We start from the raw sequence: 15,275 nt of genomic DNA, 5'->3' as shown, positions 1-15,275 counted from the left end.
GCAGAGCAGGTGGGAACAGAGTTTGAAACCTGTTTTCTTTTACTGTCTCTTTAATTGTTTTTATTATTTATTTTGGCCAGAGAGTTGTTGATTATTTTAGTTATATGAAAGTTGTGTTTAATCTTCATGTGCCTGAACTCATGAAGTTAATCTGTAAATTGATGCTATTTATGTCACTACACAATGGACCTTGTGTGACTCTGTTCTGACAGATCCTGACCCTGTGCTGACAAGATCTGCAAACACAGCTCAGAACAATCATTAGAACAGCCACTCAAAACTCCTGTTCACCCACTGTCACACTGACAAAAGTCCAGTGAGCAGGACAGGGACACTCAGAGCTGTGGTCTGAGCTCTTTTCCAGATCAGCAGGTCGCTGAGACAGTAGCGCACCACCCACTGAGGTCCGTCAGAGAAGAGGCAATACAGAGAGAAAGAGGAGGTGTGGAGCTCAGCAGTTCAGAATGAATGTTCTGCAGTCTGGAGCGCGTCTCCCTTTATAACTAAGTTTTTTTTTAAATTAACCAAGCAAAGTAAATCATTTCTTTTAAATTCACGTCTTTTGATTATCCTTAAGTAGCGTTTCCTGAAAAGTTAGTTTTATTTTCCATCTTTAAACAAAGCAGGAGCTTATTGTACTTAATGACATCACACGTGAAAAGATTATAAAAAAGAAACTCACTATGAGATGGCAGAAGTTTCTCACTGAGGATAAATTTTAAAGAGCTGGCTTAAAGAAACAGCCTTTCCACCTCTCTGGGACATCAGTATCCACAGCTAGTTTGTTGTTTAAACATATTGCCTTTGAATATGAACATCTTGAGATGCTGGCTGTTTGCCTACTGCTTCTCTTTCTGTGCATCCAACACACCGTTCAATGCTAACATTTAAAATACTTTTACATTCTATAGGTTTCCATTAAAATACAACTAAAATATGTTTATCTCATTTCAGTATCTATGTAAACACTGAACAGTGTTCACATGTTCTTTTATAACACAGCTTTCTGTGATTTTCTGTATACCTAAGCTTTAACAGGTAGTCCTGCATTCTTCCTCTGCACTATGTCTGGTCATGATTTGCTTTTTCTGTTTGCTCATTTCAAAGTAACGCCTGCTCCATTTCTGAAACTCCTGAGCTCTTTAATTGGGGAGCGATGGGCTCGTGATTCTCTGCAGCGCTCCACAGGTCTGTGCGGCTCACAGAGGGGGTCAATGCGCAGGTGAAGCTTGAAGCCCTGGACGTACCCTGCTGGCCCACAAGCTGCAGGGCAGAGCCAGGCAGAAGGCTGGGCTCAGTGGCCTGGAAAGAGAGACACAACAGGCTGGACTGCTCGCAGTAAGTTTTCACACCCGGACAGTGAAATCCTCTGCACCATGTGGAGCTGTGACACCCCTCTGTCAAAACACAGCTGGAGGAGATCCTGGAGCCAAATAACTCCCAATGATTAAACAGCTGGATGGGCCAGCTGGCCTCCTCTTGTCTGTCACCATCATGCTCTGATCTTCTCATGGTGTGTGAGTGAGTTAGTATTTTACTGTTTTGATTACTGGGAACACAAACCACTGGATTGACTCCACATGAGCAGCTACTAACATTCAAGTTTATTTAAAAACCTTTTATCTGTCAGGCTGAGTCCAAAATGACGCCATAAGACACCTCCCCCACAACACCAGACCTTCTTTCAAACAACAACCACCAAACCTGTTTCATAACTCCAGCTCTAAACCACTCCCCTAATAAACCTAATCACAACCCCTAACAACCACACCCTCTAATACTCACACACCTGCTGCTCTGTGCAGATCCAGGAAGTGAAACTCAGAGATCAGTTTAGTTTTACTGAAACAGCCTCACTACAGCTCCGTCTCTACTGCTCCTCTCTGTGCAGTTTTTACTTGTCAGAAAAATGGCAAAAGGCACTTTCCCATTTTCTCAGGACCAGTTTAGCTGCTCAGTGTGTCTGGATTTGCTGAAGAATCCAGTGGCTCTGCTCTGTGGACACAGTTACTGTATGGGCTGTATTAAGAACTGCCGGGATCAGGAAGATCGGACTGGGATCTACAGCTGCCCCCAGTGCAGACAGACCTTCACCCCAAGACCTGATCTTCACAGAAACACCATCCTGGCTGACGTGGTGGAGAAACTGAAGGAGACAGGGTGCAGTGGTCCTCCTCCTGCTCACAGTCCTGCTGACCCTGGAGACGTACTGTGTGATGTCTGCACTGGGAGAGAGAGGGGAGCTGTGAAATCCTGTCTGATGTGTCTGGCCTCTTACTGTCAGACTCACCACAATCTACACAATGAGCTCCACCCTGGACACAGACAGGAGCTGGCTGATGCCATAGGATAACTACAACACAAGATCTGCTGCACTCATCACAAATTGCTGAAGGTCTATTGCCGTACTGACCAGAAGTGTGTTTGTTATCTTTGTGTAATGGATGAACACAGAGGCCATGATACTGTCTCAGCTGCAGCAGGAAGGACAGAGAAACAGGTGAAGACTTTGAGTCTGTTTTTAAAGTGTAGTAAAATGAAAAAAGGATATTTGGGATATTTGGGGCTCTAAGTGATCTCCAGACTGTATTTACTGTATCTGTAATGTTGGATCTCTCCACTGCTGAGTCCTGCTCATGTACTCAGCTGTGATCTACACTGGTTGCATCTCTGAAGTGTCTCCTGTTCTTCTGTCTGTTGTTCACGATCTCCTCCTCCTCACTTTCACTGTCTCCCTCTTTACTGTCCTCATTTAGCACCGATGAACCTGTACAACTACACAGCACACTCAACACCTCTAGAACAGACTGCACCCTCATTAATGCACAGCACACTCAACACCTCTAAAACAGACTGCACCCTCATCAATGCACAGCATACTCAACACCTCTAGAGCAGACTGCACCCTCATTAATGCACAGCACACTCAACACCTCTAGAACAGACTGCACCCTCATTAATGAAGTCCTAATTTAATTTCACCAGAACTGTATGATTAATAATAAACTTTATTTTTATTTTGCCTAAAAGTGGCAAAGCAATTTACAGCACAAAAAATGCACAGCGAGAGGAGAAGGTAGAAGGGAGATGGAAAAACAGCAGAAAAGCAAAGGGGTAGAAACAGACCCAGTTAAATTAAAACTCTTAATGAATAGAAGATTGTGAGTCTGGATTTGAAAGAACTCAGGGAAGGTGACTCTATGATATCCATAGGGATAGAATTCCAGAGCTCTGGGCTGCAGCAGGAGAAGCCCTGTCACCCAGAGTGCTGGCTTGGGGGACAGACAGGAGACCAGAATTAGAAGAGTAAAGGTTGTGAGGTGAGGTGGTGTCAAGCCATGCAGAGACTTTTAGGGGAGCATGAGGAATTTGAAGTCGACATGAAACCTGATAGAAAGCCAGTGCAAGGACTCCACTTGCACTAGACCTGGTCAGGATTCTGGCTGTCAAATTCAGGACATACTTGTAGTTTGTTGAATGTGGGTTTAGATACCCAGCAAGTGGAGCATTACAGTAGTCAATATGAGTAAAGATGAAAGAGTTGACCAGCTTTTCAGCAACAGTTAGCTTTGACATAGGACACAGCCTGGTGGTATTTCTGAGGCGGATGAATGATGTTTTGACAATTTGTTGCACATGTCAAGCCTGGATCAGATATTACCCCCAAGTTCTTCAATTTTGACTGTGATTCCAGTACAGTGTCATCCACAGATAAGGATACTGCATTGGTGTGCCAAGAAGCATGACTTCTGTCTTGTCGCAGTTTAAATGAAGGAAATTGTGAGTCATCCATGTGTTTATGTCAGAGAAGCAATTAGAGCAGAGACATGTCAGTGTCAGTTTAGTATGGACGTACTGTACTGCAGATTTAAGTATCATCAGAACTCATACACGCTGAAGGGTAGGGAGCCCAGTGTCAACCCCTTAGGAAGACCAGACTTAACAGGTCCAATTTAAGAGCTACAATCCCCAATAGAGACAAAGTGAAAGTGATCAGTGAGTTAAGACTGGAACCATTTAAGAGCAGTGACAGAAACTCCAAACACAGTCTCAAGACAAGAAAGTGAGATGTCATGAGATGTCGAAAGCAGCACTGCGTTCAGTAAGAATGAGGACAGAAAGAATCGGGAGATATTAGAAGATCGTTAGTGACTTTGAGCAGGCCAGTTTCTGTGCTGTAAAGTTGTCTGAAACCACATTGGAGTCAAAGAGGATTAAGTAAAAGAAATTTAACAGCACATTCTAAACTTTTTGCAAAAAATGATACAGGGTGAAAGTTGTTCAGGTTGTCCAGAGCCATGATTCTTTTTCTCACACAGGGGTAACAGCAGAAGTTGTGAAGGCCACTGGTACCACATTAGTGCTCAAGGATTAATTTATTATAGTGAGGACTATGGGGCAGAAAGCAGTGAAACAGGATTGAAATAAAGTGCTGGAAATGGGATTTAATAGGAAGGTGGTGGATCTTAAACACATAAACCACTTAACTGTGGTATATTACCTTCAAATACTTTATTAAATACAAGACTCATGCTGGGTTCTGCTGGAGTCAGATCTGACACAAACGTTTCCTTTTCTCCTCTGAAATGATCTGAATTTCCCCAGAAGCAGACAAGATGTGAGATGTGGTCGGACACATGGTCTGCCTGGTCCAGAACCTCATCCAGTGGTCTAGCATGTCAGCCACAGGGTCTCCACTGACTGCAGGAGGAAACTAGTAGCAACTGGGCTCATCAGCACTGCTGAAATCCTCTGCTTTGAGGTGCAGAGAGCAGTTAGGACACAATATTGAGCTGTTGGAATGAAAACTGAATTTTCTACATTCTGTTTAAGATATAATTTATATGTTTCTATATTTCACTTCACATACTGATGTGCAGACCCAGGTGTGAGGTGTAAAACTTGAGCAGGAGGTGGAGACTCGTGCTCTGCTGCGTTGCACATGCTGCGGGTGTAGATTAGACTTGGAACAGGAGTGTGTCAGACAGGACCAGGAAACACACCTTGTGTGGATAAGACACCAGGAATACAGAGTGTGAATTTTCCAGGGTGACTCTAACGGGTGTCTCTGTGATGTGATTCTATTACAGCAGAAATGTCCAGAGTGTCTCTTTTTTTTTTCCACAGAAGCAGCTGTGCGCGACACAGACACAAACCCAGCAGAGACTTCAGGAGAGAGAGAAGGAGCTGCAGGAGCTGAGACAGGCTGTGGAGTCACTCGGAGTGGGTATTGACCAGAGAAGTGGACGCACTGACACACATTTCCAAAGCTGGACACTGGACAGAACCCTTAGAAAACACAACATACAGCGTAATGTACTTTGAGTGTTTTCTTGTGTAATAATCTAATGTGTCTCCTCCCTCAGAGCTCTGCACACACCGCGGTACAGGACACTGACAGGATCTTTACTGAGCTGATCCGCTCCATTGAGAGAACACGCTCTGAGGTTACAGAGCTGATCAGAGCTCAAGAGAGGGCTGCTGTGAGTCAGGCTGAAGGACTTCTAGAGCGACTGGAGAAGGAGATCACTGAGCTGAAGAGGAGAGATGCTGAGCTGAACCAGTTCTCACACACAGAGGATCACATCCATTTCCTCCAGGTAACATCACTGCTCTGTGACTCTGCAGAACAGAAGGGTGTCTCTCACACAGAGCTGCTCCTGGCTTCTCCCCAGGAATGTGTGTTGTGTTTGACTGGAAACTCCTCTTTCTCTTCCCTGCTGCAGAATTTCCAGTCTGTCTGTGTCCCTCCTGGAGCTGGACACTCACCCAGCATCCCTGTCCGTCCACATTTCTCTCCTGAGGCAGTGAGGAGACCTGTCTCTGGACTGAAAGAACGACTGGAGGACGTCTGCAAGAAGGAATCAATAAAGATTTCCATGACAGGTTAGTGGTGAAACACACTGATGTCTTTCTGGATAGCCTATGAATTTCTCTTATATTGTTAATGGATTTTCTGTTCAGTGATTGTATTTATCAGAGCAGCTTACCAGTCAATGATTCAAATTCTAGGTGAAATATCTTTAAAGTTTTAGTCTCACAAGTCTTTATGAGAGTAACTGTATTGTTAAATTGTGCTGTATGTAGTTCAACAGGAATGTTTTAATAGGAGCGACAGTCCCTGTATAGTAGAACAGTCCTGTTACCATAGGGGCTACAGTCTCAGTCCAGTAGATCAGTCCTGTTACCATAGGGACTACAGTCTCAGTCCAGTAGATCAGTCCTGTTACAATAGGAGCTACAGCCCAAGTGAAGCAGAATAGCTCTGTTATTCCTGTTAATCTGTTACTGCAGCCCTGATGAGACATTTCTCTGTGTGTCTCCCCAGTTACTGAAGTCTATAGTCTGCTGACTCCAGAACCCAGGTCCAGAGCAGAGCTTTTACACTGTGAGTCTGTTTTCGCAACAGCTCCCCCTTGAAATATACCTGGAGCTCAAACACAAAGCAGAAACAGTGATACATAAACTGATACACACTCTGACACACACACTGGTTCACACTCTGATACTTGCTGATACACGTCTGAATTCAGAAAGTCAAGCTTGCAGACAGTCACTCTGTGTGGATCAGAGAAACTCTGTGTAAGAAACACACAGATGGACAGAGACAGAAAATCCAGTGGGGGTCATTTTTTAAGAAAATGCACTTAATTACAACAATGTGTACAGCACACTTCATACAAAAAAATACAATTATAACAACAACACTTCAACAGAATTTAAATAGTCTCTAAGAGATTGATTGTTCATTATCAATCTTTCCATTTTGCAAGTGGTCAGTGAGGCTGGTTCACACAATAAGAGCCCCTCCAAGCCTCCTGGGTGTTACCACTGGCTGCAGTCCTGGCTCTGAAACTGCGATTGTCCATTTCTTAACAGGAGCACTAAGGAACAGGTTTTCTGGGTTTTCTTCAGCCCCTTTACAGGGCTCTCTGTCCTGTCCAGTGCACTTTTACCGTGGAGAAACCCCACCAGGCTACCTAGTTAAATAGCTTCATCCTACATGCCTCCGTTATGCTTCGTGAGCTGGAGGTTCCAGCTGACGGATCGCTGTCCCACCCCACATGTCTGGTCACTATTGATGATGTGGGGCTGGATGGTCCTCAGTCTGCTGGCTAGTAGCTTGGACAGGATCATTGACACCTCTCACTGTCTAGCTGATGTCCAGAGATCAGGCAGTGTGTCCAGTGAACAGGACATCTCTGTATCTCAGTCAGTGATACTGGTCACTGTGGGTACAGGTCATTCAGTCAGTGATACTGGTTTCTGTGGGAACAGGTCACTCAGACAATGTTACTGGTCACTGTTGGTAAAGCTCACTCATGCTGTGAGAGATCACACAACAATGAGAAGCATATGACTGAGCATTGATCAGTTCTCAGTATCACTGCTGGTTCTTTATGAAATCACTGCTCACTGCTGTGGACAGACTGTGTTTCTTATCTTTCTCAATGGCTCAAGCTCCGGACTCCAGGGTGTCCTGTGATGTGTCTGTGTGTCTTATTGCCTTGTGCTGCTCAGTTTTATTGAGTGAGACTCCAGTCTTACAGCCACTGCTGCTCACCTCACTGACTCTGATCCACACTGCAGTGGAGACTGGGGATCCTGAAATGAACTGACTGCAGACTGTAGTATAAACTCTGGTATAATAAAAGGTATGAAGCAATAACAGTCTTTAGTACAATAAAGATCTACTCTCTCTCTCTCTCTCTCTCTCTCTGCAGATCCTGTGAAGCGAGCTCTTTTCCCTAAATCACGTATGTACACTGTGTGAAACTGCTGACTGACAGTAATGACTTTACTGACGTGTTATTACCAGTGAGCGACTGTGATTAACAGTGTCTGTGTCTCTGTGTTCCAGTGTGTGACTGTGATTAACAGTGTCTGTGTCTCTGTGTTCCAGTGTGTGTCTGTGATTAACAGTGTCTGGATCTCTGTGTTCCAGTGTGTGACTGTGATTAACAGTGTCTGTATCTCTGTGGTCCAGTTTGTGACTGTGATTGTCTGTGTTTCTATGTTTCAGAATGGCAGTGGCTGTGCAGTGCTGCAGATAGGTCTGTTTCCTGTTGAAGTTACAGACACAGTACTGCTATTGAGCGCTAATATTAATGAATATTGATTCCTGGTGAGAAATACACCAATAAAAGAGTAAGGAGAATGCGAATCAGTGTAAACTGAGTTTCACTGCAGGTTCACATCATATTCCTCATCTCCTTTCACAGTGATCATGTCTTTCAGCCAGTGGAGTCATGTCTGTGCTGGACTGATAAAGCTATAAAATCACCCAACCTAAATCAAAACCTTTTTACTACAAAAAGCTCACACTCTGTAGGAGACTACATGTCATGGGTACAAATCATGAGTCCTACACAATGAAGCATTTTAATAAACAGAGATTACAAAATCTTTTCTTACAATAATAACACAACTGATGGTAAGAACACTATTTCACTGCTGACCTCGTGATCTTGCATAATAACAATAATATCATGTGTCCCAATCACTGTACTGGGGCATGCAGGGTGAGTGCCCCCTACTGGCCCCATTAACACCTCTTCCATCAGCAGCCTCAGCATTCCCAGGAGTCTCCCCTCCAGGTACTGGCCAGGCTCACACTGCTGGGTCTCAGTGAGCTGCTGGTTGTGAGCTGTTTTCACACTGGTGCTCGATCTCCATCAGAGATACTAGACATAAATCCAGGGAACAGCACAGCCTGATAACCCATGCACTATAACACTATAAACTATATCTTCACATGACCTTTGCCCTGTTCACCTGTCTGGGGTATAACCCCAGTATTGTCTATTCTCCACCAGGACACTACAGCTCAGTACTGACCCTCTCCTTTCTTCTGTACAGGTGAAGGCAGCCCCATCCCTGTCCTGCGTAAGTCCACTGTGTGTAAAATCACAGCTCCTGCTGGGCTCCAGCTCTCACCCTGCCAGTGTGCTGGGGAAGAGTGTGTGTGGAGGACAGAGCGGTATTTAAACTGGGGAGCTCCCAAAAGGGCAATTCTGTTGGATCAGGAAAGACCTGGACAACACTAACAGTGTATCATTAAAATAACACATCACAGTAGTCCATTCTGAAAAACGTCTATATTACTAATGTTTTTCTTTCAGTTCTTAGAACATGATCAATAAAAAGGATGTTTCACACTGGTTTCAGTGTGAACGAAGCTGAACTCCTGATTTTTAATACTGATACTGTATGTCTGAAGTTCTCTTGTAATTTTAACTTTTAGTCTCTTGAAAGAAACCAGTTCAAGAGAGCATTACTGGTCTCTAGTGAATTTCATTACCTCTGACCCCTGAATTTTGGTACTATAAGATTCATAATGAAAACTGTAGTGACATCTTTGTCTCAATATGGAGGCCAGTTTGTGACTGTGATTAACAGTGTCTGTATCTCTGTGCTCCAGTGTGTGTCTGTGATAAACAGTGTCTTTATCTCTGTGTTTCAGAATGGCAGTGGTTGTGCAGTGCTGCAGGTAGGTCTGTCTCTTCTTGAAGAAAGAGGTGTTGTTTTAAGCCCTAGTGTCTGGGGTTATTGAGGTCTTGAGTCCAGAAGGTCTCTTTAGTGTGATATGGTCTGTAAACAGAAGGAGATGTATTTCAATCTCATAATTCTGTAACATCCTACATGTGGGCTGTGAAGATCAATCAAAGTTTCATGGTGGTATTTCTATCTCCGTCCTGTGTTTCAATCTAATGGCCAGTATGAGTCTCTCCTGGACTGATAGTATAGAAAACTAATTTTCCCTGAAGGCCACGTGTTCTGGTCTCTGCTCACTCCTGAATAAGGGTCTACAGACTGAATGTGGCAGAACCAGTGACTGGAAAAACTGTGGAATATCAGGAGAATTCAGGAGCAGAGCCAGTCTCATAATAACAAGCTATTCAAATCCTAAGGAGAAACACTGTTAAAGGTTGTGGAAAAAAGGATGGTATAATGACAGTATTCTTTCCCTCTTGTGAGAGGCAGCAGTGGGACTCTGGTACAGGGGCTCCTCTGGGGCCTGTAGGCCTCCCTCTTGTCTGAGAAATGGCTGCTTCTCTTTACATGTCAACCAGGCTGATCGGTCAGCAAGAAGAAACATATAAGAGTTTATATTTATAAAATCACCTTTTCTTCGTCTGTTTCCCTCTTTCCTCTGACTGTGTTATTAGGATGTTCATACAAACAGAGTACAGACAGGATGGGCTTCTATATAGAGTACGTTCAGGCTGTGGGAAAAATAAACATTATCAGGCAGATAAACGTTATTGCTAAACAGCTCATGTTGTTGCTTTTTGTGTTTAAAATGATGATACAGTCAGGATGTTGAACCTCTTTAACCCCCAGCTCCTCAAAGGTCATTTCCACCTGGAGTGTTTGTAGCCTGAACATCTTGCAATATCTTGGACAGTAAAGAAAGTCCAGGCCTGGTTCAGGGTCTGAATTTAAGGGACCATCTGGACATTAAGTCTGAAACATCAGATTTATATATATCTTACTCAGTACTCAGTACACACTCTAGAAAGAAATATCCGCCACCCCAAAAAAACACATTTCATTTCTTCAAAAATGATTATTCAAATTATAGCACATGTAGATACCTATTGTTCCAGGCCATGCCCAATATATGTCTACTATTTATACTGGATAGGCTCTTTTTTACAGCCTTTCTATTCTCCAGGATTAAAAACATAAGAACTGAGAAGAATCTCTTTGATCAGCAGACAATAGAAGGAGAGTATTTATTATATGTATTAAGTATTAAGAGTTTGTATTTAAGTATTAAATATCAGGAGAGTATTAAGTCAGTGTTCATTGGTCATCCGAATAAAGCTTCTTGAATTGAATTGATCAAAACCCCCATTCACAATGAACATGTATAAGCCCCGCCCCCTGTCTCTCAGTGGTCAGAGCTCACTGATTGACATCTGGTGTGTCCTATCAGAGAGGCGGACAGCTGAGCGCAAACAGTCTGAAGTCAGTATGAGCGCCTCTGTTTCTTTTTTTTCGCAAAACTTTTTTTTTATTAAACGAATAGAATTTACAAATACATCTACAACCAGAGGATCAGAAACAGGTACAAGAGATAAAAAACACAACAGAAAAAAACATTTAACCACCAGAGGTAATGAAGTAAATTATGTGATCAAATTTTATTTTTTACATATACCATGTTTTACTTGCTTTATTATTTCTCAATTATTTATAGAATTTAAATAATGTTTCAACATGCATGCATTTCCTGTATAAAATAAAAATCAGCACTCACTTTTTTACAAAACAAAAAAAAAAGCTTTTCTTTTAAAACACTTCGAGTACCTCTGGCATTCATGAAAAACACATACACAAATGCAGATAACTAACTCTAAGATTGTCTAAATTATTGAGTTTTTCAAGAACCAGAACTATAACAGTCCTTAATACATAACTACAACATTCCAAACTAACACTAAATAAACATTAGTATAAACTGCTATAACAAATAAAACCAAACATAATCATTAACTGAGCAGTCACTGGGAGCATTTCTCCTTCCCTTCCACAAAGGACCTCGCTCCCACAAAGTAGGCTCTCCTCCCCTCTCTTCTGGCAGCTTCAACCTGGGGCCACAGCTGGTTCCTGGTGCTCCTGTCTGCGGCAGACAGGTCCTCTGCAAATCTCAGTTTGTTCTCATTCAAATACTCATTCCCCCTCGCCGCTCGCCACAGTATATCCTTTGCCGTCCTCTTGGTGAACTGTATTTTAATCGATCTGGGGCACACTTGCCCAGACATGTTCGCTCTCCCGAGCCTGTGAACAGTGTTGATGGCCGATATCACGCCCTCCTGGTCCGGCAGGGTCCTTTTACAGATACTCTTCACTGTTGCAACAATGTCCTTATTTTTCTGTAGTCAAAAAAAGCAAAAAAATAACATTCAGGTCATGAAAAACTCAAAAAAACTCCTCAGCCTCTAAACTTTACCTCCCACCTGAATGCCATCTTGAATGCTGCGCCTCTGTTTCTCTCTGGGTTTCTGGATGTGTTATTTCTGGTTTAAATTGAATACTTTGGATATTTCTTCACATTTTTAAAGTAAGTGTGAAGGTTTTCTTATATTTTAGCAAGATTGTGGTTTTGTAATTATATTGTTTTTGTGTAAAAACGGGCATTATACAGTCTTTGAATTCAGCACTGTTTTATTCTGCGTCATCAGGAAAATGGTCTTAGAGAAGATGAACGAGCTGCTAAAATGGGATTTGAAATAAACCGTTTTAACAGACAGGCGCTTCTCCAGTACTCTTTCCACGTCCCCTCCAGCTGCTTCACTTTTCTCTTTAGTTGCCATCGATTTTTTGTAGTACCATATATATACGATTGAGGTATCTTAGACTTCTCTTTTGAAGACCCAGCACTCCTAAATAAAGACATTTCACAGTATAATGGAGTTGAGTTGGAATGTAATCGGCAGGAGCCTGTTGTGATGTTTGCTGTTTTATTCCCCAGCTGCTGTGACTCTGGACCCTGATACAGCTCACTGTGTTCTCAGCCTGTCTGAGGATGGGAAGAGAGTGAGACAGGGACAGAGGAAGAGTCTCTCTGACAATCCTCACAGATTTGATCACTGGTCCTGTGTCATGAGCAGGGAGGCCTTCACCTCAGGGAGACACTACTGGGAGGTGGAGGTGAATGACTGGTGGACAATAGGAGTGACCAGAGAGTCTGCAGAGAGGCAAGGGGGGTTCAGCTTCTCTCCCCAGCAGGGTTACTGGTGTCTGAGCTCTTACCTCTCTGTTTTATCTGCTCTTACTGACCCTGTGACCCATCTCCCCCGCAGTCTGCAGGTGGGGGTGTGTGTGGATATTGAGGAGAGGAAAGTCTCCTTTTACACAGTGGAGTCCAGAGCTCATCTCTACACTTTCACTGACATGGTCTTCACTCAGGGAGAGAAGATCTATCCTGTCTTCAGGACTGTGGATCGTAATAAAGACCTTGAGCTGCTCCCTGCTGTCAGTGTGGAGATTAAACCCGTCACTGACTCATGAACACAGGCTGACTCTCTCCCAGCTCTCTGTCCCACTGCTCATACTGGGAGACAGGTTTAACGGTGGGTAGTGAGATGATGTCAAAAATCTAATAGTAATTTAAGATGATGTCGATGTTGTGTCATGTTTAAACATGTTATATTACAGTAAAAGATTTAAACAGGAAAATAACATTTACGAGAGAGGGAGATATTCCCCGCTACCAGCCTGCTGTACTCCTGACTTGTAAATATCTCTGGAAACCCTCTCGTGTTTTTTTTTCAAATTTTGAGAAAATAAACTGAAATGAATTAAAAATGAAATCCCATGTGAGTCTCTCCTGCACGCGCCGATGACTGTAAAGCTGCCTGAACTGGGAGGGACCCGCTGACATCATCAGCCAGGTGGAATAGGCACTGGGATGCCATCAGAAAGTGGCTCAGGGTGTTTATGGGAGTTGTAGTTTGTAAGATGTTTAGTTCCTAATAAATTGATATAATAAATTGATATAATCGCCCAGTGAAAGCTCTGTTTACCTTCATATGAAAGCCCAAAACACTAAACTGAACCCAAGATTTTACTTCTGTTTGGTGGCAGTGGCAAGTTTGTTTCTTCACGGACAGAAACTTGGGCTACTTGTCAGTCTTGTCTTCTGTCCTGGGCTATTTAATAATTTACTTTTTTCAATAGCCTGAAATTTCATTCAGATCTGTCCATGTAATGTCATACATTTTACTGCCCTTGTGTGTGTTTAACCCTTGTCGAATGGGTTGCAAATGTCTCTTCCCTGAGTACTGGCTGACACTAAAAAAAGCCTACAGGAGCTCTGTAAATGAAGATTTGTGTGTGCGCTACCCAACACACTTAGTTGCAGCAGTGTGGGTGTTTAAATGCTATTGGCTCATGAACAGTTCCCCCTATCCCAGTGCATTGCCTGTCTAATAGTGCCACATTCAATAAAACCAATAGAAAAAGAGATTCACAACGCAAAGCTGTGTCAATCTTCTGTGTAAAATATCGGTTTGTAAAAATTCGCTCTGAATCTGGACTGTAATTAACACTGTAAACATCCCGTTTGTATAAAAACAGGTGAGTGTAAATCTGCTTTGTTATTGTCGAGCTGCGTAAGAAGACAAGAAACATATATTTCCGAACCTTTAATTCAGTATGATGTGTTTAGTACTGTAGAGATCAATGACAATGTATGTATAGAAAAAAGGTGAGTGTGAATCTGGTATGTTATCGTCCAACTGTAAAAGGAGACAGGAAACCTTGCTATGCTTGGTCAAAAAAATGTCATAAAAACGAAAAAGTAAAGGCTGAGAAAGCATTCACAATGTATTTTATACACAAAGCAAGTGTTTTTGTAACTCTAAGAGATTTCGTGAATGCGCTACAGGCGTGCCAAAATCGTTTTCGAACTTCAAGCTAACTTTACCCCGGTATATAACCAATGTGAACCAACACTGCTTTACAAAGGAGGACGGTCTGATTTTATAGTTGATAATCTGGAGACCAGACAGACCTCTTCTCTGACGAGAAGAAAAGGTCAGGAGCCGCAGTATTTAATATAAATAAGAGATTTCATTTTTTTTCTGTGGCGCAACTATAACCAAACACTTAATCTCGGGGTTGTGAATTCGAGCTCCACGCTGGTAAGAAATCATATGGATTATCATAAATTTACTTTTTTAAAATAAAAAGTAATATTATAAAACTTTCCCGATAACAGTTTGCAGGTGATATGTTCTTTATAAAAATAATCTTTAGTATGGGATCAATAACCGCGCCGGAACAAATATCGGAAAGAATCGCCTGTCACTAAGGTATTTAAGTAAAGTAGAGATATAATCAGAAAACCTAAAAAACCTAAACCTAAACCTAAAAAAAAAAACTTTCCGGATGCGGCTGCTGTAAAAATAAAATGACATCAAAGGCACAGTACAGATTATTTTTTTCCCAAAAACTGTAAAAGGAGAAAACCGACCCGTTGGAGTCTCTGTCGTACCATTGCTCACTGCGGTCAGGTCGGTACTAAAATGATAGTAAGGTGATGGTTCAAGTTCCATCGTGAACATCACCTAGAGAAAAAGTGGCATGCAATGTTTAATACATTATTGACCTTATTAATAATTTGAGGGAATACAAATGCTTTGCATGTATCGAATTACAGCACATAACAACTGACTACCTGAGTCGATATCACCGGGCAATTTCCAATAATGACCAATTTCAGAAACTTTAAGAAAAATAAGATTCCATATCTTGGAATGTAG

The 15,275-nt window shown here is 42.4% G+C and overlaps 2 protein-coding genes across 5 annotated transcripts in view; both read left to right on the top strand.

Annotated features, from left to right (window-relative positions):
* Window positions 1-9,490, top strand: part of LOC148665561 (E3 ubiquitin/ISG15 ligase TRIM25-like) — a 51,922-nt gene extending 42,432 nt beyond the window's left edge. The window contains exon 4 of the transcript XR_015936884.1: window positions 9,464-9,490. The gene's annotated coding sequence lies outside the window, so the exon portion shown is untranslated. The remainder of the gene's footprint in view (window positions 1-9,463) is intronic.
* LOC148665560 (butyrophilin subfamily 2 member A2-like) lies at window positions 1,798-13,990 on the top strand. 4 transcript variants are annotated; one of them, XM_088632350.1, is made up of 9 exons: window positions 1,798-2,500; window positions 5,128-5,223; window positions 5,367-5,600; window positions 5,727-5,886; window positions 6,329-6,388; window positions 7,725-7,757; window positions 8,860-8,886; window positions 9,464-9,490; window positions 12,482-13,990. In XM_088632350.1, exons 1-9 carry the CDS (start codon window positions 2,441-2,443, stop codon window positions 13,018-13,020), a joined length of 1,236 nt encoding a protein of 411 aa, XP_088488476.1. In that variant the 5' UTR covers window positions 1,798-2,440; the 3' UTR covers window positions 13,021-13,990. The 4 variants fall into 4 exon arrangements, with proteins under 4 accessions (XP_088488476.1, XP_088488478.1, XP_088488477.1 ...); XM_088632352.1 differs by lacking the exon at window positions 7,725-7,757; XM_088632351.1 differs by lacking the exon at window positions 8,860-8,886.
* The last annotated feature ends 1,285 nt before the right edge of the window (window positions 13,991-15,275 follow it).

The sequence above is a fragment of the Lepisosteus platostomus genome, chromosome 5 (genome assembly GCF_059453375.1).
Source record: "Lepisosteus platostomus isolate fLepPlt1 chromosome 5, fLepPlt1.hap1, whole genome shotgun sequence".
NCBI lineage: Eukaryota > Metazoa > Chordata > Actinopteri > Semionotiformes > Lepisosteidae > Lepisosteus > Lepisosteus platostomus.
This window is presented reverse-complemented; position numbering and strand designations above follow the sequence as displayed.